The sequence below is a fragment of the Neofelis nebulosa genome, chromosome 5 (genome assembly GCF_028018385.1).
Source record: "Neofelis nebulosa isolate mNeoNeb1 chromosome 5, mNeoNeb1.pri, whole genome shotgun sequence".
Classification (NCBI taxonomy): domain Eukaryota; kingdom Metazoa; phylum Chordata; class Mammalia; order Carnivora; family Felidae; genus Neofelis; species Neofelis nebulosa.
In genome coordinates, this window is record NC_080786.1 from 152,388,363 (window position 1) to 152,414,156 (window position 25,794).

Here is a 25,794-nt window from a genome sequence, read left to right on the forward strand (position 1 = left end):
GTTCTACGTACTAGCAAGCGATTAGCCAGCTGGTCTGACCACTGGGCTGTAACCAACGGATTTGGTCAACGTCGTGACCTTTCGACAAAACCCCAAGCCCAGCTCACAATCCCTGGATTTTGCGACTCAGTGAGACGCATCCATGAGGCAGCTTCAAACAAACAAACCAGCAAAAGCAAGCAAACAAACCGTGGCCCGCTGCTTCCCGGAAAGCTCTTCTTCTTTTAAGGATGGATGGAAATGGATTTTAAATGCTCACAAAACCGTTGTGATCTTCCTATACTTCCCTATGTTCTCCCAAGGATGCATTTATCAGAGGTGAACGGTGGGTTTCTTCAGGGCCAGTCCAGGTCATTCTAGACCCTGAATCTGATCCACAAGTAAATGGCCTGTGAAGTCTCCACCATGACAGAGGGAACGAAGCACTTTAGCTAAACCTTTCCACCGTGTTCCCCAGGAAGAGGGGAGCAAATCCTTCCTCTGAGGTCAGAGAGGAGGGAATGGCCAGCCTCAAGGCTCTGTGGAAGTAACGGGACAGCGTCAGGGTGGGAACAGCTCTGAGAAGCTTCTTCACCCATGCTATTGAGCTCCTGACTGGAAAGAAACGACCGTGCGAAACTTAATGCCCCGGACCAATCCAAATGGAGTCTTATGTAGTCTGGGTGTGGGACAGAGGTCAAAGGGCGACAGCTTGGGTCTAGGAACGCATGACTCCAGAGGCATGAATGACGATGGAAAAACCAGCCCCCTACCCTGACTCGCCATTTCCTCAGCTGGCGGGCTGGCGTGTTATCGGTGCAAGTCCTGGTGAGGGGACCGAGGTCTGAGCCACGATGCTCCTGATCTGAAATGCCCTCTCCCTCCTTCCCCACCTGGCACACATCTAACCCTCCTGTGGCGGGTGGCCCTTCCTCTGGAGAGCGTCCTTCCCGCTCTCATGGAAGGTACGTTTGCAAGCGCTGCTGGTCCTACAGCCTCTGCCATCAAAGTTGATGCCTCAACTTCTTCAGGTTAGAGTCTCAGGGGTGTGTCTGCTCTATGCTGCCAGCCCTTGAGGTTCGACACTTATGTGTGAGTCTATCTCTGGCTCTAGGCGGCTCAACCGCGACATCTAGAACTTCAGGCAAAGCCCGGATGTGTGCCTGTGAGCTGGTTTCCATCGTCCCCTCCACGGCTGACGCCCAGGAGGCGCTCTGTGGACATCGTGGAATGAACAGGCCAGGCTTCAGCAGACAGGAAGCTTTCTGAAGTCTGGCCCAGAATGTAACACTGCGCTTGTCACTAGTAAGCACTTGGTAATATTTATTCTTTCACGCATGACATGACAATTACCTAGAGCAATCAGGAAAGACATAAAGAGTCCGATGTAAATATCACCTATGACATGCCTCTGCTCTGAACCACTGGCTCTCGTGACATGCCGAGAGTCCATCACTAACACCATGGGGACGCCTCGTGCTTCGTGTGTTCCCCCGAGGACGCGCATGCTTTTGTCACCTGGTGCGCGGGCGGGTGCTTTTCCGCCGGGCTTCCAGGGTGCCAACTTTGCCCATCTGCCTTTCAGAGCAGCTAGTTAAGGGGCCGATGTGCTTTTAATTCTGCGGTCAGGGACCTGAAGTGTGATCTCTGAGTGAAACGGTCTGATGGAATCTGGGCTCCAGATTCACAGGGGCAGAACAAGACTGCTCAGGACTCCCTTCAGACCCAGGATCCGCGCCCTCTGACTCTGGTGACTTAGGTCACGGATCTCACGGGACATCCCAGGATGTCTCTGCAGGGACAGATCACACAGGGGTGTTTTTCGTACCTGGCCTAGTTGTAATTCTTTGCGTGGCCTCAGGATATACTGAAGTATTTGGGAAAATAAAAGCTGCACCCCCTGCAGACAAAAGGAAAGACAAAACATGTGAAGGTCTCTTGTTGTGGTTGTTGATCTCCTGCAACCAAATCAACTCTGCCCTGTGACACCAAAGGGAGGGGACCCCCTGGAGCCGGCCATCTGGGACTCCCAGGGGGTGTGGGGGGGGAAGGGATAAGCGAACGGGGGCAGAAACTGATTCCGACTACGGAAATAGATGTCGGGCTATACTGCGTCCCATTTGCCAGAAAGTGTCCCGTGTTTTGATGGTATGGCTTCTTGCTGAAGCGCATCTGTGTGTCCCCCATCACCCCCAACCATCTCACTTTATAAAAAAAAAATTCTATGGTGCGTATTTTCAATTATAAGTTGCATAAAAATCCAGAGAAATGTTTTACAGAGCCCTTGGAAAACAGTCCCAAAGAATTACAAATATTTTTTTTTGCCAAAGAATGTATGGATCTTATTAAAAATAAATCCACATTTCTCTTCAAATGCATGTGTCCCCTTCTCTGTCTCAATCCACTGCCCGTGTTGTGAGCAGGAAAAAAAAAATCCCCTTCTGCAGTTCAGTCCATTTGGAATCGGTCCTCCCGTTCTTCGATTGCTTCTACGTTTAACAGTAACACTAGTAACGAAAGCAGAGCGTTCTCGAAACTCTCACTCACTGTTATAAATTTTCTAAACAACTGTGAAATGATCAGAAAATGTGTCGCTCAAGGGGGTTCTTAAGAGGGGGAAATCACTCGGCCTAAGTTATTTGTTATTTTCTGGCCACAAGGTCATTAATAGGCTGACGTGTGTAACCTACAGTGAAAAAGCATACGACTGACTCCAAGTTTTTTTGTTTTTTTTTTTTTTTCACTTTCAATGAAAAGCACAATGTCCTGAATCTGGAGGACCAAGATAAAGGAGCCATCTATCTCACTGTAACACCCAAACCGGACTCACTCGTTACACATTTTGGGAACACGGCTGTACTTCCGTGTGAGGCTGGTCATGAATCGGCTTCTTTGCCGACGATGGGGTTACCCAAGCCTTGATGGTTTCCGCCCCGGCCTGAGTGGTGGCAGAAGGGCCCTGCCGGCTGACACAGTGGGGTGAGCAGCCTGTGGCCAGGCTTCGGTAGCTGCCTCTATCAGGAGGGAGACGGCGGATGCCAGCCGCGGACACATTCATCCGCAGAAAGCCAGCCTCGACCATGAGGGGGATGGGGAAGGTTAGCGGGGATGAAGCATCCTGTTCAACTCGACTAGCCTCAGGCCATAAATAAATAGATAAAATGCAGAATCTGTGGTTAGAGACGGGATAGCAGGGATTGGGTTAGTAACTGATTTCATATCCTCCAAAATGACAACGCAGTCTCCCTTTCAGCCCCAAGCTCCTGAAAAGTGACGAATGAGCTTTCTTTCCTCCTGCCCTTTGCAAACGTCCAGAGTCTGTGCAAGAAGATCAAAGTCAGGATGAGTCAAGTGGCCTAAGACTTTTCCTAAAAGGAAAAAATAAAACTCCTGCTTGTCCTAGTACACGTTCCTTTGCGAACAAAAAAGAAATAAAAAGAACCCCAAGGGCCCCCTTTATATCGAACATGCTTTTAGTTTCTACAGTCAGCACAGCGGCAGATTGTAATCCAGCAAAAGAGAGGTAAGGCAACGGCTAAGGGCTAATTCTGCGCCTCTCCTGGTCGAAAGAAGTCCTTTGATGGTCCAAGGGGGTGGGGAGTGCTCAGAAACCAAAATGGGCGCCCCCTGCCGGCCGGCTCTGGTACTTCAGCAAGAGCCTCCTGCATATCAAGAACCCCTCGAGCATCCCCTCTGCTCTGCCTTCCTGATGCCCTGACCGGCCCGCCATCCACCTTGAAAGCGTGCAATCTGTGGACAAGGCTTTGCGCGTGTCCTGTGGGGAAGGGGCAGGCCCAGCATTACCTGTGTTTCTAGCATGCATTAACCGTGGAGAGTTTTGTAAGGCTTTATCAACATCATCTGAAGTCAAATGTGGAAGAGGAGCTAGAAAACAAAACAAAAGCGACATCAAAATGAAAAAAGAGAGAGAGAGAGAGAGAGAGAGAGAGAATTACCCTCCTTAATAAAAAAAAAGAAGAAGAAGAAGAAAGAAAGAAAGAAGAAGAACACCTCCCCACCCCCACCCTACTTTCCTGAGCGGCTCGGAAATCTCTCCATGGCCCTGCGGCTGGTTAGCGTGTTAAAACCTAGGTGGGCCCATATTTAATTCGGGGAACAAGTGATCGGGATGCCAGGCAAAGCATTTACACCGGAGTCCACACCCAGCCCCCTGCTGTGCTATTTCCCTCTCCTGCCAACCATGCTTGATGTCTGAAAAATTAAACCATACAGCAAACCGGGTGAATTCATGCCTCCAATCGCCAATATGCCATTCCCACTGTGTCAGGTGAAGCCACATGTCATGATACAAACTGGAAACTTCTCTCACTCTGTGCTCAGGTGGGACCGGGAGGGGGCTTGGTTTAGCTTTAGGGAGGATGAGCCCCGTAATTCCCATCAGGGGCCTTTCCGTCTGTTTCCGTTTTTGTGTGGGACACCACGGGGACTCAATAATGTGTGACCAGAGGAAGCTCTGCTCCCCTCTGCCACGTGATCCTCTTGGTGGAGGTGACCCAGGGGGAGGCAGTTGAAGCCTCGTGTGACCCCTCAGGCTTCTGGGAAAAGCGCTTGACCGCTTGTCACATGTGTACCTAGATCGTGGCCTCGTAAGCGTTTGGTTCTCCCAGATCCTAAATGAGAACTGGGTTAGGGCGGGAAGAAGCTGTCACAGACTGGACTGGACCCCCTCAGCTCGGGTTGGCAAGAACCCGCACCCCAGTGATCTCCGTCCCGACCCTCTTACTCTCTCTGAGGTAGTGCAGGTGGGAGAGAAGGATGTCAGCGTTGTAGCTCGGGGTGAGCCTCTGGAAGTCGTCCTTGGTCATCTTGCACAGCTCCTTCCCGTCGATGTTCTGGAACAGCAAGATGTCGACGTCCGGAAGGCCATACTCTTTCACTGCCCACTCCAGCCACTGCCGGACGTGGTCCGTACTCCACAGTGTAGGATCTGAAAGGGGTTGGGACAGAAGCAATCAGCTAATCGGCTCCCGAAGACGCATTTCCAGGGCAGAACCACATCCCAGGCAGGGCCCCTGCCAGCCACGGCTTCCCGGAGGGGCTCCTTCCCCACTGTTCTAGAAGACAGGCTTCCAAACAGGCACGGTGCCCTGTCAAAAGCAAGTGTCTTGGGGGAAAGACAAAAAAAAAAAAAAAAACAAAAAAACAAAAAAAAAAGCCATCTGAGTCACGCCCAGAAATCGCTGCCTTTAAAGTGAATCATTCTGGAACACCACTGGCCCCTCGTGGCTCAGATCATCTGAAGTTTCACGTAGGCACCAGGCTTTTTTTATTATTCATTTTTGTCACTTAGTTTCATTTTTATTTATTTATTTACAAATGAAAAAATCATGGAAATTTTCTTTCCTTAGGGAACTGTTGGCATCGAGAGCACAGAACACAAATCAGGAAGACGCTCATCACCGTCCGTCACGCAAAAAAAGCATTCATACAAAATACTGAAAAATACTGACCGCAAAACTGGAAGTCAAGCGTAGGTGAACGAAAACCCTAGTGCCTCCCATGGGCTGGTGTTTCTTTTTTTTTATTATTGTTTTTCTTAATGTTTATTTTTGAGAGACAGGGAGAGAGAGAGAGCGCGAGCAAAACAGGGGTGGAGCAAAGAGAGACAGAGAGACAGAATCTGAAGCAGGCTCCAGGCTCTGAGCTGTCAGCACAGAGCCCGACATAGGGGGCTCAAACTCATGACCTGAGCCTAAGTCGGTGCTTAACCCAAATGAGCCACCGGGCACCCCATATGAGCTGTTATTTCATTAAAAAAAATTTTTTTAAGTTTATTTTTGAGAGAGAGAGAGAGAGAGAGAGAGACAGAGCATGAGCAGGGGAGAGGTAGAGAGAGAATGAGAGGGAGACACAGAATCTGAAGCGGGCTCCAGGCTCTGAGCTGTCAGCACAGTGCTCGAAGTCACAGACTGTGAAATCATGACCCGAGCCGAAGTCGGATGCTTAACCAACTGGGCCCCCCAGGCGCCCCTGGGTTGGTATTTCCAAGAGAGAGCGGTTGGTTTCCTGCTTTTCCTGCAGAGAGTTTGATTTTGCACCTATCAGGCACCTGCAGGAGTAGGGGACTGGCTGGGGGACCTTCTCACCGCACAGCTATGGCACACAAACATCCCACCTCAGGCAGACAGTGTCATCCCACTCCACTGCCACATATGGGAGGGGACCTGGGTAGAGTCCCAGAGGACACAGCCAGTGGGACAGCCACTGTATTATCCCCAGTGGAAATACAGCCAGGAACATGCCACACAGACAGCCTGGGCAGAGGGATATTTAGGGCACCCAAATACCGGCAGGTAGGAGGGGCACCCGGGTGGCTCAGTCAGTGAAGCGTCTGACTGCTCCTTGGGTCATGATCTTGGAGTTTGTGAGTTCGAGCCCCACATCGGGCTCTGCACTGGCGGATTTTCTCTTCCTCTCCCTCTCTCTGCTCCTTCCCACTTGCATGCAAACTTTCTCTCTCTCTCTCTCTCTCTCTCAAAATAAATAAACAAACTTAAGAAAAAAATACTTGCACATGGGAGACACCCAGGTAGGGAGCAGGAGCCCAGAGTTCGAATCCCAGGGTCCTTCAACTCGCTGCAACCCCCAGAGACTGTATCCCCTTCCCACATCTGTTTTTACATGTAAAATGAGAGCCTTGACCTTGGTTCTGTGGACAGGCCCTTAGAGGTCAGGCGTGTTGCGATGCTCTGGTCATAATGAGTGAGAATCTGGTGTAGGGACAAGTCATCCTTTGGAATCACTTCGTAGCTAATAGCTTTAGAACTTTGTTTGGTCTTACTAACGTTTCAGGCTACTCAAGAGTCGGGCATGGTGTGTGCCCTTGGAAGAGGTTTTAAGTTTACAGAAGTAAACAGCAGTAACAGTGAGAGGCTTCCAGACAATCCTACCATCAGAGCCTCCTCCCTCTCGCCCGCTTCCTCTCTGCTTTCCATTTTTCGTCTCTCCCTCCTTCTGTCTCCCCCACCCTCCTCCCATCCACACCCTAATATTTCATTTCTTATTCACTTAATTTTTTAAAAAAATTTTTAAATCTTTATTTTTGAGAGAGAGAGAGAGAGCGCATGAGCAGGGGAGTTCCAGAGAGAGGGAGAGAGAGAGAGGGAGACACAGAATCAGAAGCAGGCTCCAGGCTCTGAGCTGTCAACACAGAGCCCGATGCAGGGCTTGAACTCACAGACCACAAGATCATGACCTGAGATGAAGTCGGACACTTAACCCACTGAGCCACCCAGGCGCCCCAAGCTTATTCACTTATTTTGAGAGAGAGAGAGAGAGAGAGAGAGAGACAGAGAGACAGAGAGAGAGAGAGCGAGCATGAGCAGGGGAGGGGCAGAGAGAGAGGGAGGGAGAGAATCCCAAGCAGGCTCCAGGCTCCAATTCTGGGCTTGAACTCACAAACCATGAGATCATGACCTGAGCAGAAACCAAGAGTCGAACACCCAACAGGTGGCCCTCGTATCTTTTTTTAATTGAAAGAAATGACTTCAAATCCAATGGAATCCACCTCCTAGCTTCCCCCGCCTCAACACCCGTGAAGCAACCACCATTCTGAGCTTGGTGCCCATCATCCCTACGTATATTTGAATACTTTTACCCTATCAGGCTCTGAGCCATCAGCACAGAGCCCCACACGGGGCTCGAACCCACGGACTGTGAGATCATGACCCGAGCCGAGGTCGGACGCTCAACCCACCGAGCCACCCAGGCCTCCGGTGCTGTTTGTGTTTTTAAACTTCACACGAACGGTATCTGATTTGCTCTGGGTACCCACCAGTGTATTTTCAAGATGTGTCCAAGTTAATCCACGTGGGAGTATTCAATCGTGTCAACTAAGCAGCTCTCGGGCCCCCTCACAGGTGTGGACACAATTCACTTCTCTGCGAACACCCGAGCGTCCGTGCCCACCCCGCACATGTAAAGGAATCGGCACTGGTCCACAGCCCTGGCTCTACGTTGGAATCACACGGAGATGGGGGCCCGAGCCTGGTCTCTCGCCCACGGAGATTCTAACTTCATCCTGCTGGAGGGCAGCCTGGGCATCGGAACTGTTAAAAGCTCCCCAGGTAATTCTTAAGTGCAGCCGAGGTTCAGACCATCACCCCCAGGGGCCTCGCTGCTCCAAGTGTGGAGCAGAGTCTCGGGCGCCCCTCCCCACCTACATTTCCACCAGTTCTCGAGATGATCCGCGTGCAGGTGAAGCGTGGGAAGGACCGGCCTGAAGGGGGCACCTAGATGTGGAATTGCTGGGTCGTGGGGCATGCACATGCTCAGTTTTTCTGGCTGCTACCGGATCTCAACCAGTTTTGTAACACTCACGCTCTCAACCAGCAATCAGCGCACAGAATCTGAAAACCAAGGAGAGCTCTGTGTCAACGAGAGCATCATCTACAAAACCTGAAATGACAGGAAGGTGTGTACCTTCCTCTGTAACCCAAACACACAGGAACGCTTCGGTCATCTGCGAAAACTGAGTGTGTACACAGAAGGGTAACTTTGTCCACCAGGAAAGTTCAGATGGCTCGTCGCCACCGGGTCAGGGTTTTACCTTCAGGGATAAAAATGGTCAAAACCCCAGACTGCTTTTAGAGAAGGTCTTCCTTCCTTCTTCTTTTTTTTTTTCCTCATGGCCCTGTCATAATTCCTCGTTATGCAGAGCTGGATCGTATTTAATGATCCGCAACTCAAGCCCTCATCCCCCTCGGTTCTGTGCAGAGGACAGTCGCAGACACTCACACGGAAGGTCCTGCCGTCTGCTGTCCCACCCTTTGTGTTTTTATTTTGTTATGTTCTCCTTTTAACAACCCAGAAGGACTATTTTGGTGGTGGTGGGGGGGGGGGAGTAGCTACTTCCTAGAAATCAGTTCATTCTGGGAATGCATTTTCTTCTCTTAATGGTATAACCAGATATTTAAAAAATGATATATAAGTATCTTCCTGCAAGTCCCTGGGTTCATGTTAAAATAGTGAAATGACACCTTAGGAAGACAGCCAAAAAAGAGAAGTCTCGTTTCTCTGTGGTCCCTTGGTGTCCTGTTAATTGGTTTCCCTCGCTAAGCCCAGCTTATTCAACTTTCCTTTCAGGGACTCATGGGCGAGACCCCAGAGACCAATTCTTTGACCTGTATTGTTCTTATTTCCAACGTTCTCACTTTTGGTTGGTGAAACGGCTGTTTTCTTCTACCGCTGACGTGACTATAAATTGCTACCGCCTTTGCAATGAACAATTCGGCGATACGTCTGAGATGTCCTTAAAAAACTGTGTGCATCGTCTCTGAACTAAAAAATTCCACTTCTAGAAATTTATCATAAGGAAATAATAGAGGATGTGCGCAATGATTTATTTTCAAGGATGTTCTTTGTAGTGTTGTTTATAATAGCATAACATTGGAAACACCCTAAATGTCCGACCGAAAGAAAACGAGTTAAGTTGCAGTACATTTAGGGATGTTTCTGTGATGCTTGAAAACTAAAATGATACCGCAGAATATATCGATATGAAAACGTGCTCAAAGTGAATTAAATCGAAAAGTCTGAAAACATGATTGAAGCACAATTATACTTTGTGAAGAAATGTAAATATATCCATGGAAAGAATTTGGGAGAGCCATGCAGAAGGATGTCAACTGCCATCTCTGGAGAACAAGTGATGGGGATTTTTAGATTTTTTTTCTCTCTCACCAAACTGCATTTTCTCTTAATTCTCCAATAAACATGTAGTACTTAGGTTAAAAAGGTGCTTATAAAAACGTTTTCTGCTCTGTTTCAAAATCAAAACAAGATCTTACAAAGGATTTACATATATGCATATTTGTTAAGGTGTTTTTATAAAACTTTCAACGGTGTAAGATTTTAATCTCACTTTCTTCTACAGTTGATTAATGGGTATCTTTTTCATTTGAAAAGAATAAAGATATCCAAAGTTGCGTTACTCCTGTATCTTTTTGAGAATGGATCTCCACGTCCCTGTCCTATACGTTTATAAGCGAAGAACGTGAAAAACCAAATATGGTCATCTGATAGAATAAATGAGGATGTTCCTTTCTGACCTATCCTTGGGGCGCCATTATTCCAGACCTACTCTGGAGGTGTCAAAACAGAGAACCCTTTTCAAGGGACAAGGCCAACCTCCTCAACACGAAGCACAGGACACTTAGTTCGCTGGGTCCCGATGTCTTCATAGGTGTTATTCTCAACCATTCCCCATTCTGTCTTCCTACAGCCACACACGCCCCATGCCTGTGCCCAAACACCACCTACTGCCTGCAGGACCAGCCCCTTCTTGTCCCCTTACCTACACTCACCACCTGCTTTGGCCATCTGTCCTCAATGCTCTTGTCAAGGGTAAGCCCTTGTCACGATCCTCTGGGTAGGGAGGTGACGTCAAGACTGCAAGCCCACACCCTGCACCAATGACAGCGCCCCAGTGAGCCCCACCCACCCCAGCTACCCCGGCCCAGCATGGATGTTACAGCAGTAGGTCACGTTTTGGAGAGTTCAAGTCAATGTGTTGGGTCCCAGCTCACCCTTCGACTCCATAGAGAGCCCAGTAGTGTCTCTTGGGTATCCTCCATGGTTCATGGTACGTCAGCAAAGTTTTCTTCTTCTGTCCCACCCTGCCGTCACTGAAGGAGGCTCACGAGGTCCCACGAGATTCAAGAGACCTTACCTCCTTCTCCGATTCCCCACTATGCATGTGAAGGAGAAAGGGGAGGGGGCCAGAGAATGAACCCCAGCCAAGGTATCGCCTTTGTCCGTGTTTAGGTGTGCCATCTCACACCTTCCACCTCCAGAGAGCAGCCAGGCTCAGAACCCATCGTCTAACCTCATGATGGAGCCTGCTTTTCCTCTTCCATAAAACAACACGCAGAATCCAAGGACCTAAGGCATGACTCCCATAGGACAAGGACTAAGATTAAGTAAACTCACGTAAGAGTTACTGAGCATTTGCTACACACGATTATGGATTCAGAGGCGGCCAGGAGAAAGAGACGCCAAGGAAAAACATAAACTTTTCACCAGAAGGGCTTGGCTTGAGCCTGGGTTAATGAAAAGGATTTGACAGAATTAAGGTGACAGAGCAGAGAAGCCCTTTAGTTTAGGGGAGCAGCATAAGCCTGGCTTCATAGCTGCAGAGGCATGAAACACCAGAGGTGTTGAGAGAGAAGAGAGAAACCAGGGGTGGCTACAGCGGAGGGTTTCAGAGGGCGCACACAAATGGAGGAGGATGGAGGGTCCGATCAAAGAGAGCCTTAAACGTCTTGCTAAGAAGGCTGGACTTGATGGTCCAGGAATTTCCGAGCCACTGAAAACGTCTGAGGCATCGAATCATAATCACATCGAGTACCCCAAACTTGGTGGTCAAATAAAAGGCTCTTGGGGGGTTCCGATTCAACCATCTACTAGATGTAAACGTTAACCTCTCTGGAAATCATTTCCTTCTTCTGTGGGTAATTAAGTGAAATGTCAGGGGAATAGAAAAGTAAAGGAGATAATGAATGTGAAAGCACTCTGCCAATAGTAACATACTGCGGACAAAGAATGCATCCACACGCTGGATTTCGCATCGTAAACTCTGCGGAGATGAAATAAACAATCTATTATCGCAGGAGCAGCCTCTTCCTTTAAACGCAGAGGTCTGATTTATCGCTTTATTTTGAGAAGCTTTTGGAGGTGCTTTCTGTCAGATGAATTATGAACCACTGAAGATAAGTTGTTTGGTTTTCAGCCTCCAGTCCAATTGTTTTGAAAACATCTGTGTCACCAGCCCACATCTCACGGACATCAAAATGGTAAGCCCCCATAGTCCAAGGGAGGTCAGGAGTTGCACCCTTTAAATTACTGCTGGGGGCGGGGGGAGTGGCGAGCAGTGCGTGGGTGGAGGGCTGAACTTATTTTTACATTTCCCTGAAACTGTTTTCTGACCTAGTAGAGTTCCACGGCTGCCAGGAAAATATTAAGTAGATATTTAAATCAGTTTGTGAAACAGAATACCTCATGCAGGCAAACATCCTGTTTCAGACCCCCCCACCCCCTGCCAGAGGAATGAATAAAAGTAAGGTTAAGCAAGAGTCAAACTGGTGAAAATATAAGCCCCGAGTGACATTTTTCTTGAACAATACCAGCGTAAGATGTTGGCTTTCAGATTAAATAAATAAATAAATAAAGGACCAAAACCATAAAATGTATCTCCAAGCCATATCACAACCCTATGAAATCTTTGTTTATAAAACCCAGCCCTGGGCAAGTCTGCCAGTCTGCTGTCCGAGACACTCAGAAGCCTGCAAAAATAAGACTTAACATTTTGTCTCCTTGTAGGGGGAGGCTTTACATTTACAAAGCAGGCTCAATAGAACTGGCCTCCCTTCGGGCTTCACTGTATCACAGGTTGAAATTTGAACACAAAAAGCCTACACCCGAGGCTGTTTCTGAACCTTTTAATTTCCTAATTCATAGATGAGGTTCAGTCACCGTTTTGATAGCTATTGATTTCTAATTTTTTGTTTTAAATTAGTGAATTAGCCAGCGAATGAGATCTATATGACACCAATTTCCTTTTATTCTTTTATTCCAGTTGTTCTTTTTTGGTGGCCTATAGTGTATGGTCAATTCCTACAAATATCCCTGGAGAGTTTACAAAGAATGTATATTCTCTAATTGTTACATGTAGGTTTCTATAAATAACCATTGGGTCAAAATTGGTAACATATACCTAATTTTTATGTCATTGATCGATCAACTGCTGCAAAAGGCAAATTAAAATCTCTCACCAAAAGTGGATCTTTTTCTCCTTACAGTTCTTTATGTATTTGGAGCCTATGTTATTATGTACATACAAGTTCATCACTGTTATATGGTTTTCATAAATGTAACCTTTTTTGATTATGTATTAACCCTCAATTATCTCCAATAATGCTTTCTGCTTTCTATTTCCACTTTTGTCATGTGTGTTTTGCTTAGAATTTGACTAGTACATTTTGTTCAATCTGTTTGCTGTCACTCTTTCTTTGTGTTAGATGTTTTTATAAAGAGCACTTAACTGACTTTGGAGTATTTTTTATTTATTTTTTATTTTAATTTTTTAAATATAATTTATTGTCAAATTGGCTATCATCCTTTCTCTTTTGGTTTGGCTGCTTAACATTCTAGTTTTATTTCTTGTGAATCTTTAAACAAAATCAAAATTTAATCACCAAATATATCCTTTTCCCAAAGAAAGCAAGGAATTTAGAAGTCTCGAACTCTCATCATCCATCCTTAATCTTATATGATGATGTCGTCCAATGTTTTCATTCTACCCTGTTGTTGTACTGCCTACTTAGAAGGCTGTTATCATTTTACAGCCATTTCTCTTTAGATCTATTCTTATATTAACCAATTTCATTGTTCCCATTTTCTTCTTATCTCACTCTTTCATCCAGGATCCATTTTCTTTGTTTATTAAATCTTTCATTATTTCCTGAAGTGAGGGTCAGTTAGCAACATACTCTGACCCTTTGAAAGTATCTTTATTTCCCCCCTCAATTTACATAATGAATCAGAATGCACTCTTAATGTAGTTTTCAACATATTCCTCTTAAGCTTATTTTAAAGTCATGATTTTAAAGGACCCGTTGGCTTCACCAAACTACTAAGCGAGTTTATGGCAGAAAAAAAGAAAAAGTGAAGAGCCCAGAAGATAGCTACTTTTATCTCTTCAAATATTTCATATCTTCTGTTCTTTTTATTCCCTCCTTTCTGGAATGTCTATTAGATCTGCACAGCACATTCTCATGAGCCCCTTCCCTGCCCTTGACCTTCTCTCCTATGTCCCCTCTCTTCATCACTGTGATGGGCTCTGAAAACAACTGCAAGTCTGCTTTCGTTAATTCACTCTTTGGCTTTTTCAGATCAGCTGTTTAACCCTTCTACTGAGTTTCTGATACCTTCGAATCCTTTTTTTGTGTTTCTAGGAGTCTTCCTGCTTCTTCAAAATCATCTGTTCTTTTCCATAACATCTTGCTCCTCTCTTTTGGGTTCCTTCTTTTGTGTATTTAACCACTTTAAAATCTACTTACTTTATATTCTCAATCCCATACTTCAATTATCTAACGTCCTTAAGGGTCCGTGGTCTCTGCTGAGTATCGGTCTAGGTAGATTGTTTCTTCCTCTTTTTGTAATTTGGAGTTACAGAGTCATCTTCGACGTATGTTCTTCTGCAGGAATTCTGTAAAGTTTGGACTGAAGACATGTCTGTCCAGGAAGAGTTCACAGGTACTTCCGCCAGGTGTCTGAGGTTATCATTAGTCCATGACCACTTTTCATTGCTTAATTCCTCAGCCTGGGGTTGCTGGAAAACACAGTTCGGTGTGTGTGTGCATAGGGAGAGAAGGGATCCAACTCTCTGCTTTGTGCAGCCCAAGACCTCATCTTCTGGCCCTTTAAAACCCAAATCTCTGTGGTGTAGACATTGGTATCCCACCCCCACCCATGCCACTTGTGACAAGCTGGTGACAACGGGAGGGTGGAGTACTCTGTTCTCAGCTCCCTCTTTGTTTTTAGTCCCTCAGGAACTCACGCACTTTCTTCCCAGTTCAGCTATGCGTATCAAAGGGTATCTGACTCCAATCTGCATTTCCAGGTGCTGGGCCAGAGGAACATCTTTAGCTCCTCTTAAGCTCAATATTTTACCAAGACCACCAGTCCTCTCGGCCTATTTTTTACCGACTTACTTTAAACGTTTCCATTTCCAATGCACCCATCACCCTAGCTCATGCTATGATCTATTCCATTCATGTTTTACGTAACCAATTGTCAAAAAATTGATTGTACATATTAATCATGTAACACCCTACAATTCAAACACTGTAAGAAAATGTGCCTATCCTTAGCCTGCTTGAGAAGACATAATTTCATTATGTCTTTTATTCAAAAACACATGATTAAATCAGTTTTGCTGGCCTCTAAACATATCTTTGGCATTCTGACGCACCAAAATATTTCACTGCGTGGAGTCATTCTCAACTCTTCTGGAGTGGTTTATCATGGTTTATCTAGTTTTTGGGATTTTGTTTTACTTCATTTCTTCCCTTGTTGCCTCTCCTTGGTCATTCCATGATTACACAGCTTATGCTCATCATGTTTTAGAAACACAATGACCTATTCCACTTAAAAGTTTCTTCCTGCTTGGGTTTTCTTTCTTTGCCCATCTTTTAGATGTTGGTGTCCCCAGAGTTTTGTCTCTGGTTCTCACTCCCTATGGGCACTCCCCTGGACTTCCTATCTACTCCCATGTTCCTCTTTTTTTTTTTTTTTAAATATTTATTTTTGAGAACGAAGCAGAGCGTGAGCAGGGGCGGGGCAGAGAGAGAGGGAGACAGAGAATCCGAAGCAGGTTCCAGGCTCTGAGCTGTCAACACAGAGCCCGATGTAGGGCTCGAACTCACGAACCAGGAGATCATGACCTGAGGCAAAGTCACACGCTTAACCGACTGAGCCACCCAGGCACCCCTCCCATGTTCTAACTACAACATGCACGCATATTAGTTACCAAGCGTTGCTGTAACAGAGAACCATAAACTAAGTGGCTTAAAACAACAGAAATGTATTATCTTAGAGCTGTGGAGGCTAGCAGTCTGAGATCAAGGTGTCAGTAGGGCCGGCTTCCTCTGGGCTCTGGGTAGAATCCTTCCCCTGTCTCTTCTGGCTTTTGGTGGTGGTCAGTCAGCCATGCGTGCGATTCCCCGACTGACAGCTGTACCACTCCAATCTCTGCCTCCATTTTCACAGGGCTTCTCCCTATGTGCCTTCACATCATCTCTCCTTTGTGCGTCTGGGTCCAAATTTCCCCTTTTAATAAGGACGTAAGTCATTTTATTAGACCCACCCTCATGACCTCATCTTGACTTGATTCAATCTAAAAATACTCTACTTCCAAATAAGGTAATGTCCTAAGGCCCTGGGAGTTAGGGCTTTAACATAGCTTTTCTGTGGGGGCACAATTCAAACGACACCACATGCTTATATCTGCAGATCTATCTCGGGTCTAGAAACTTCTCCCAAATGCCTGAGCCAACTATGAAAAGGAAAGCTGTAATTTTTTGAGGCCTACTGTATCCTAGGCACTGTGTATGCACTTCACATGTGCTGTCTCATTTAATCCATACAGCATCATATATATGGCATATATATACATACACACACACACATATATATATATATATATATATATGTATATATATTTAGTAAGCATCACTATCATCTGTATTTGGGTGTACCTGCAGGCCAAGGAAAGCCAAGATTAAGTGACTTTCCAGATCTCAGAGCTACAAAATGGCAGAGATTAGAACACAGGTGTGGTAACCCCCGATAGATGACTCTCTACCCTAAGCTCTACCCCCATACTGCCTCACTGGTGTCCCACGGGTCACTTAAACACAGAATAAACCAAACCAAAATCATCTATCTTAAAATTTTTTTCTAATTCATTATACGTCTAGCCAGCCACTCACGCTAGGTTTAAGCCATTTTATTTTTTTTCTAAATTTTTTATTTGTTATTGAGAAACAGAGAGAGACAGAGCATGAGCATGGGAGGGGCAGAGAGAAGGGGAGACACAGATTCCGAAGCAGGCTCCAGGCTCCGAGCTGTCAGCACAGAGCCCGCCCCAGGCTCGAACCCACAAACCACAAGACCATGACCTGAGCTGAAGTCGGACGCTCAACTGACTGAGCCACCCAGGCGCCCCAAATCTAAGCCATTTTCAATGCCATTGTGGAGTCAGACAGGTTACATGCTGAGCAACACAGTAGACTATTGTGAACATCTCCAGTCTTTCCTTCTTTACTTAGTCCCCTTTGAAAAGCCCATTTTAGAATTTCTGCAACAACTTAACCAACACATCCTACCATGGCATGGCTTTGTGTTCTTCCCTGGATAATTTTGATAGTGGCATGGGAAGGAGAACTCAGCCTCTGGGATCAGACAGAACTGGATGAGAATCCTGGCTCTCCAAATTATTGGCTGAGACACGCTGAGCAATGATCTTGGCTTCCCCAGCTTTAGTTTCTTTATCTGTAACGTGAGAACAACAAATACTGCCTACACCATAGGGTGCCTTGTGAGGCTTAAATGAGATAATACCTTACGGACAAAGTGGACAGCCCGGTGCCTGACAACAGTGTGCACTCGATACACAGGAGCCGTCACCATTTCTGTATTTATGATTTCGGTCACACATATAACCCAAGGGCAGTTTCCGCAATCACTACCCAGCTCATAGTTTAGGACGATAATTAACTTGGACTTTAGGAGTTAAGGTTTAACTGGTTTGGTCGTCTGCTTGCTTGACTTGGTTGCACAGAAGCAATTTAAGTAGAAGCTTATAGAAACACGCTCCATAAGGTAGACACAGCGGGAGCGATCCGTGGGAGTGGTTCGTGGCATGACGAAGTAAAATGAAGGCTTGAGGTCTTACCAACAACTTCTGTAGGTATACGTGAGCACTGGCCTGGGTAGCGGCTCTGGTCTTACCCACCTACGCAAGTGTTCCTGAGAGAGTTGCTTTGCTTCTAGCTCCAAGTTCCCATGTTTAAAGGGAGATGTTTATGATGGTTTTATGTGCCAACCTGACTGAATCACGAGACGTCCAGACATTTGGTTAAACATTATTTCTGGGTGTGTCTGTAAGGGTGTTTCCAAAAGAAATCAGCATTTGAATTAGAAGACTGAGTAAACTCGTAGCCTGCCCTCCCCTGTGGGGGTGGGTGACACCAACTAACCCATAAGGACCCAAATGGAACAAAAAGGTGGAGGAAGGAAGAGAGGATTTGCTCCCTTTGCCTGACTTTTGAGCTGGGGCATTGATCTCGGGCCTTCAGGTCTCTGGCTTTCATGCTTTAAGACTCAGACAAAAATCTACACCATTGGCTCTCCTGGGGTCCCAGTTTGCAGACAACAGATTGTGGACTCTGGGACTTCTCAGCCTCCATAATCACATGGGCTAATTCCTCATAAGGATAAAAAAGTGGTGAGGGAGAGAAGGAGACGGAGAGAGAGAGAAGGAGAGAGAGAGACAGAGAGAGAGAGAGAGAGAGAGAGAGAGAGAGAGATTGGTTCTGTTTCTCTGAAGAACCCTAATACAAAGTTCAACTAAGATCAAGAGTCTTGGACTGCCAACTCCTGTGATCCTGTGATTCCTGCTAACTAAATCTGGATGACCATGAACTCAATAAATGCACATTAACTGACCCCTGCACACAGGCCCCGAGCTCGCTGCTTTGTCTGGTGATGAAGAATTCGAAAGACATATTCACCAACTCACAATCTAATAGGATAGACAGGCTCAGAAATTATGACCTCTAAGAAGACGAAAGCATAATAGGTTTACCCTCTGCACTTGGTCAGTGAGTACAGTCTTCTATCACTTGGTATTCGTTTGCTTTCCAAGCCCAGCTTGGAGATGTCATATGTGGGAGGAATCACGTGACAGCCATGTGAGCCCTCCGTCACTCTAACAACTCAAAATCTTGACTTTACCATAAGCCAGACCAGCAAAGACCCCCGCTGGGCGCATGTTCTTTGCATGGAGCCGTTCTCTCATGTAATTGATTCTGTTCATAAAGGATGTCACAAGAAAACGGGCTGGTGAAACGCAATGCTGCAATTATATCAGAAAGATAGTCCCATGGTCCCCTCTATAGCCTCAGTGGACCCTGAGTGTCAAGTCCGGGGATCCTGCGTGTGGGATGCAGAATTGAGAAAAACAATGCCTTCCTTGTGAAACTTCTCTGTAGAAACAAGGATTATGTTCCCACATGACTTTTTATTTTGGCTGCCAGGAAGCTCAAAGCCATACTGGAAGCACGGCTACAATATCTTGGCCAAGCCTGCGGTCAAATGTGGTCAAAATGGCTGCCTCATTCTTTCACGTGACTTTGGTTTTCCATCAATAGTTTTAATTGCCTCAGTACTGACTCCTAATTTCTTTTTGATCAGTGGTTTGGTTCACGGGTCTATCGCTAGTTGAGTTCACAAGGCATCTCAAATCCTTCATGGGATTGAATGAATATATGCATATCGAAGTAAGTATGAGGTGTATCCTGGTATACAGTGCAAAACAAAATAAAGCATGGTAATAAAAGAATTGGTAAGATGTAAAAAAAAAAAAAAAAGCCATGAAGTTGCCAAAAGATCAAGGCTGGTTTCCTAGACAGAGTGGATTTGCCTTGCAGAAGGATCTGTTAGCAGAGAAAGGAAGAAGGGCATTCCATCGGAGGGAACAGCATGGGCGAAGACACTGGGTTGTAGCAATGGCAGCATGAGAGCAGAGTGACGGGGTGGGGGGGGGACAGGATGTGGCAGAGAAAAATGACGGAGGCTGCAAAAAAATTTAGGAATCGTACCACGAAAGGTACAAAGGAAGCTCCTCTTGACCAACCATCTCATTCCTCAGATGTTTGTGACATTTGCCTGAATCAGTCATCTGAGCTCTGAATCCCACACTCTCCTGTCAGGAACTACATACTTCATTGTGGATGGGTCTTATCTACTTCTGACAGGCTTTGGTCACTTCCTCTGTGACGGGTACATGAGTTATAAGTGCTCAGTGAATACTTGATGAATTGAGGAGAAGGGACCCAGCACAGAGGGTGTGAGGAAGACACAATACCAGTAATTCCAGCCATGGGTGTTTGGGGGGCAAGAATAAAGGGGTCTTGAATCATGTAAGAGCTTGTATTCATGTGACTGAAACACAGTAAGCGCTCCGTGAATGAATGAATGAATGAATGAATCAATCAATCAATCAAGCAAGCAAGCAATCAGTCAATGGAGTGATGAAGCGAATGTGGCAATTCTTGATTTCCGAGACTTCTGATCACCATGAGTGTTTGTGCCCCGGGTGGCTATTTAGAAAATAAAAGTAGAAATGTTTGAAAAGCCCAGTGCTTCAGCACTCATGTTAGGGAATAAAAACAGAAAAGGGAAAAAAAAATCTTTCAAAATGATGTAAGCTGCTAAAACCAGCGGTCCCGTTGCATTTTGGTCAGCATTTTGCAACTTTTAAGAACAGTGGACGAAGACTGTGCCTTCCTCTTTGTTAGCCCTGCTGGTTAGCACATCACCAAGTACGCTGTGAATACCTCAAAAGTTACAGTGGCTGCCAGAGGGACACCTGGCACACAGAGGGACAGCGTCCCTGATGGCAGGTGCTCAGTGAGGCATCATGAAGCCCAGGCTCTTTAGAATACCAGCTCCATGGGGCGCCTGGGTGGCTCAGTCGGTTGAGCGTCCGACTTTGGCTCAGGTCGTGATCTCACGGTCCGTGAGTTCGAGCCCCGCGTCGGGCTCTGTGCTGACCGCTCAGAGCCTGGAGCCTGCTTCGGATTCTGTGTCTCCCTCTCTCTCTGCCCCTCCCCTGCTCATGCTCTGTCTCTCTCTGTCTCAGAAATAAAAAGAAAAGTGCACTCCAGTGGTGCAGTGGGGACCCATTTGTTTCTGAACAGTGATCTGTGTTTGCAGAATTGGGGAGGCAGACGTGGAAACACCTGGAAGTTAGATTCCTGCATCGTACCCCAGGTGTCTTGGCTGTTGTTAGCAATGCAGCCAAATGCCTACAAGCCTCATACTATGATTCAGTTTGTCAGAATGAATCTCAGGCTTCCTCTTCTCCCACGCAGCATTTCGTGCCCTTAACGGTCCCGGGTTTTCCTATGGATGAAGTGATGCGTGGTATTTGCAGATTTTATTATTTTATTTTATTTTATTTTATTTTACTTTATTTCATTTTTTATTTCATTTTATCTTATTTTATTTTATTATTTTTATTTGAGTATGTTTGACACACAATGTTACGTTAGTGCCCCACCCATGACAGGTCCCCAAAATACACCCTAAGGGAGAAGAAGCTTTAGGAAGACAAAATTCCTTCCCCCCGAACGGGTGACTCTTCATTTTGCAAAATTGTTGGGAACATCATTGTGAAACTATTGGTTACTTCTTCCCGGCCACCCACGCCTTTATTAAAAACAGGTAAAAACAGGTACCTGTGTTCAGGTAAAACTTATTCAGTGTCTTCTATTTAGATTAGAGCTTCTCAAACAATGTTCTGCATGCAAGTCACCCAAAAAGCGTGCCAACCATGTGGCCTCCTCAACCCTTCCCACACCCAGGTTCAGGAAACTCGGAAATGTGCATTTTCGGATCACAAGTCTCCCGGGTAATCCTGATGCAAGTGGTTCTGACTGTACCCGGAGAAACTTTCTCCAGTCGGTGTCCAAATCCACCTGAGCCAACCAACAACGTGCCGTCTCACCAGGCCGCCCGTGTAGGTTCGCTTACGAACCTCCTCGTAAGACGGAGTTCACGGAATGACACTGTGAGCTGCCACCGTGTAAGGAACAGCCCAACCCCACGAGATGGAGACTTACACCTACGGACATGCACACCAAATAGACAGACAGACAGACAGACAGGTAGATAGATAGATAGATAGATGATAGATAGATAGAAACGTATAAATGTGATTTATTGTCGAACCGTGTACTTTGCGAGGGAGAAGCACGCATCAACAATTTTTCCAGGACAAGAGGCATGAGCCAAGGCTTTCCAGAATGTCTCGTGGTCTCACTGAGGGTTGTTCTCATGACTTCCCTGTTCCTCCCCTACGACAAACCGAGGAATACATTTTTCTCTTGACTCAGAATGAACAGCCGGGCCATCGTTTTCCTTTTTATCCCATGAACGCTTAACCATGTACCGATTGAGGCCTTCCCCTTCTCACTGACGCCTGGTGACACCTTGGAGCTGAATGCCACCCGCCTTTTGCAACTGTGCAAAGGTTAAAAGTTTGCATTTTAAAGGCAGACGCTTCAGGGCGCCTGGGTGGCTCAGTCCATTGAGCACCCCGACTCTTCATTTTTGGCTCAGGTCATGATCTCACGTCTCATTAAACGGAGCCCCGCCTCGGGCTCTGCGCTGACAGCACGGAGCCTGCTTGGGATTCTCTCTCTCCCTCTCTTTCTCTCGCTCTCTCAAAATAAATAAATAAAAATTAAAAATAAAATAAAATAAAAGCAGATGCTTAGAAATAAGTATTTTTTTCAGCAATCTTTATGACTTGCACGGATGAGCGTCAGTCCGTGTGTTTAGCTAGAGGGAGACACACATGCCAGGTGGAGCCAGGTTTGGAAAACTCTCTCCGTGGGCAGAGCATTCGAGGCCCAAGATGTGCCTGAACGAGGTGCCCGGGTCCCGGAGCCAGGGCTGAGCTGCAGACACCGCAGCTGGACAGGGCCGTCCCCGGGTCCTGCAATCTCACGGCCACATTGGGGAATTCTCTGGACGGTGCAATGCGGCCGTGTGGGCGGGCGTGAGTGGGTGTGGGCGCGTGTGTTCATCTGTGTGCCTGTGTATGACCACACCTACTTGAAGCTTGACCAATAACTGAAAGGCTGACGGCTTGCAAAATCAGCCACAGCTCTCTTACAAACACTATCAACCGAATAACTGCCTGCATTTGGTATGAAGCAACTGAAGGAGGGAAGAGCTGGAAGAGGCCTTTCTTCAGGGGATGAAACCAATCTTTGCACAAAAATGTCAGTATGAGCCAATCTGCACGACCATCAGTCCACCCAGCCAGCTGACATCTAATGAGCACCCTACTATAAACCGGGAACTGTGGGGGGGGGGGGGGGGCGGCTCTGACTTCATTGAATCGGTCCTTTGCCTCTTCCCCGTATAAACAGCTCTCCTGATCTCTGAACATTTTACTCAAGGTAGGAAGCGTCCAGTCTGTCCCTCATTGGCAATGATATTGACAACATCGAAGCACATTGATAGCACGACAGAAACATGACCCCATCCGTATACAGTGTGAGCACATCACGCGTTACCTCCTGGGCCGGTGAGGCTCTCAGGAGCCAAGACAAGAATCTTCAATACAGGCCTGCCCTCAGATGGATTCTCTGGTCTTAGAGAACTAACAAAAACTTCGTTTCGCCTGACTTGAAGAAACGACACTCTGAAGAAACAAGGCTAAGGCTGAGAGGGGTTGTGTGGGTGGGCGCTCTTCGGGTCTGTACCTCGTCCTGTTCACGTCCAGACAGCGTCCGAGGCAACGGCGTCCCTGCCCCCTGCTCCTCCCCAGGAACTCCCCTGCTCTCCAGCCTTTTTTAGGTACCCCACGTCCAGGACGCGTGCCTCAGACCATCTGCATTTCCGTTATGGTTCCCCCTCCGCAGGAACTGCCTTTGTGCGACGGCCCGGGATCGAGTCCCGAGTTTTGGGTCAGCAGCTCGGGGGCTATGGTCAAACCAAAAGCGGGGAGCTTCCGTACAAAAGCCAACTGCCTTTCAGTCAACATCAAAACCTGTTTTGTCCCCGTCATGGGGCACACATGAGACTTCATGTCTGCTGTCTCCTATAAAGGTCTCACAACATGCCTCCGAGGTGGCCCCAAAGGATGATGCCTTTCGTATCAAGGCATCAAGCAGTCTTGCTGAAAGCCACTGCCCAGCGACCACCCCGGGGAGCAGCCCGGGCCACGGACCCAAGCCAGACATTCTGCCAAGTACTGCGTGCTTTGCGCTCTATTTGGAAGGTGTCAGAGGTCCGTGAAAGTGGCCGCGTGCAGGAGAAGGGGCAGTGGGATGAGACGCACACCCTGAGCGGATCTGAGCCTGCGGCCACCCCGCTTCACGGAGGTGAAGGTCAGTGACCCCTGGAGCAAGGCGGAGTCCAGTCTGCGCGGACCTCGCTCGTGCACTGGCAGCCTTTCGTGCATTCTCCCTTCGCTTGGTGTTCATGGAGAACCTACCTCAGTCCAGCCCTGTACTTGGCCATGGAGGTTGGGCCTTTCGGGGGGGCTTGCGTTGTACTGAGGGAGGAAGCCACTCAGCAAACGCTCACGTGAATGGACAGTGGAGTGACAGCCGGGAGACAAAGAGGGCGGAGGGGGTTGAGGTCAGCAGGTGGAATGGGGAATGGCTTTCGGCGGGGCCTTCAGGAAAGGCCTCTCCGAGGAGACATTTGCACCGAGCGCTCGTGAAGGACAGAACTACCTGGAACCAAGGGTTTCAGGCTGAAGTGACCCTGATTCCAAGCCCCTGAGGCCAAGCCACAGGGTGACCAGATGGCTGCAAGGAGTGACAGAGGGGAGCCCACAGGGGCCGTGTTAGGAGCCGAGATTTTAACCCAGCAGCTAACGGAAGAGAACCAGGGCAGGCAGGCCCGTCTGAACGCGCACTTGGCCTCCTGTTAACAGTAGTCCCCGGGAGAAGTCAGTTGACCCCTGGGAGCTCCATTTTCCTCATCAGGGAAATTGTGATATAAGGATTCCTATTTTCCAAGGGGCGCCTGGGTGACTCAGTCGGTTAAGGGTCTGACTTCAGCTCAGCTCAGGATCTCTCAGTCCGTGAGTTCGAGCCCTGAGACGGGCTCTGTGCTGACAGCTCAGAGCCTGGAGCCCGCTTTGGGTTCTGGGTCTCCCTCTCTGTTCCTCCCCCCTCATGCTGTCTCTCTCTCTCTCTGTCTCTCTATCAAAAATAAACATTAAAAAATTAAAAAAAAAAATTCCTATTTCCCAAGATATCACGAGATGGTGCTTTCACACTGCTTACCCAAAACCCTGACACCTGTTAAGGACCCACAAAGCAGTGACGGTGTCTGTGGTAGTTTTGGGTTTCTGCAGCTCGTTTCCTCTGAAGAGTCATCTTTCCCATCACCTTCAGTTTTTTGCTAAACAAGTGAGTTCGTGGCATTTTCCTCAAGTTCAGGGCTATTGCTTTGGTTTGAGTTAAGAATTACTTCTGTGGCAGAGTCATTCTGGTTCTCAGAATCGGGACGACAGGCCAGGGAGAGCTGGAATTTTCGACTTTGAGCATGAACCGTGATGCTTCCCAGCTTTGTATTTTGCCAGCTGAGAAGTCTTTTTCAAAAGCATACCACGTAGGATGAAAATGTAGCACTTCATGCAAAAACAAGGATATTTAAGAGGGGCGCCTGGGTGGCTCGGTCAGTTAAGCGGCCGACTCTTGGTTTCCTTCCCCTCAGGTCACAACCTCACGGTTTGTGCGATCGAGCCCTGCGCTGGGCTTTGCGTTGACAACGCAGAGCCTGCTTGGGATTCTCTCTCTCCGTCTCTCTCTGCCTCTCCCCCACGTGTGCTCTCTCAATCTCTTTCTCAAAAATAAACTTTTTTTTTTTTAAAAAAAGAATATTTACCACCAAATAATCTCAGAGAAAGGGCACTTCTTCCCCTGAAAGGTCATTTTTCGTAGGTTTCCATCCTCTCTTTGTCTCTCACGCGTGCACACACACACACACACACACGCACAGACACGCACACGCACGCTCAGTGGACATTCCACCACAGGTGGACAGACTCCTGCTGGCCTGCGTTTACAGTCACTCCCCCAGGCCATGGAGGGTGCTGGATGCCAGAGGCAGGCAGGCCAAGCTCGACGGCACCCTAGGAGCATCTGACCTGCTGGGACGATCACTCTGCGCTCGTTCGTGGTCATGTTTGGGGGCGGAATGTGCTTCTCCTCCATGTAGCTGCCATAATTCATGCCGACGGTGTCTGGGGCGCCCGCCATCTTCCCGCCTTTTGCCATGCTGCATTCATCCGGGGAGTTTCTGAAGGAGAAGAAGATACATTCTTCCATTATTGCTGCCACCCGGCCTGCCTGTGATACACAGAGAGAACGGAGCAAGGGTGCGGTGGAGAGAGGCGGACGGAGAAGGGAGGAGAGTCAACGGGCAAATACGGTGTCTGCTCAGGGCTGAATGGCCCTGTCCCCCCAAAACTCCTTTCCT

At 47.4% G+C, this 25,794-nt stretch overlaps 1 protein-coding gene across 10 annotated transcripts in view; it reads right to left on the bottom strand.

Annotated features, from left to right (window-relative positions):
* Positions 1–25,794, bottom strand: part of ERG (ETS transcription factor ERG) — a 263,074-nt gene that overhangs the window by 17,145 nt on the left and 220,135 nt on the right. For 7 of the 10 annotated variants that reach the window (XM_058732009.1, XM_058732010.1, XM_058732008.1 and 4 more), the window contains 4 exons: positions 25,463–25,614; positions 4,724–4,927; positions 3,784–3,864; positions 1,808–1,879 (listed from right to left, as the gene is read on the bottom strand). In XM_058732009.1, the coding sequence (XP_058587992.1) occupies positions 1,808–1,879; positions 3,784–3,864; positions 4,724–4,927; positions 25,463–25,614 (509 nt within the window). The remainder of the gene's footprint in view (positions 1–1,807; positions 1,880–3,783; positions 3,865–4,723; positions 4,928–25,462; positions 25,615–25,794) is intronic. The other 3 variants (XM_058732014.1, XM_058732012.1, XM_058732016.1) reach the window with 3 other exon arrangements.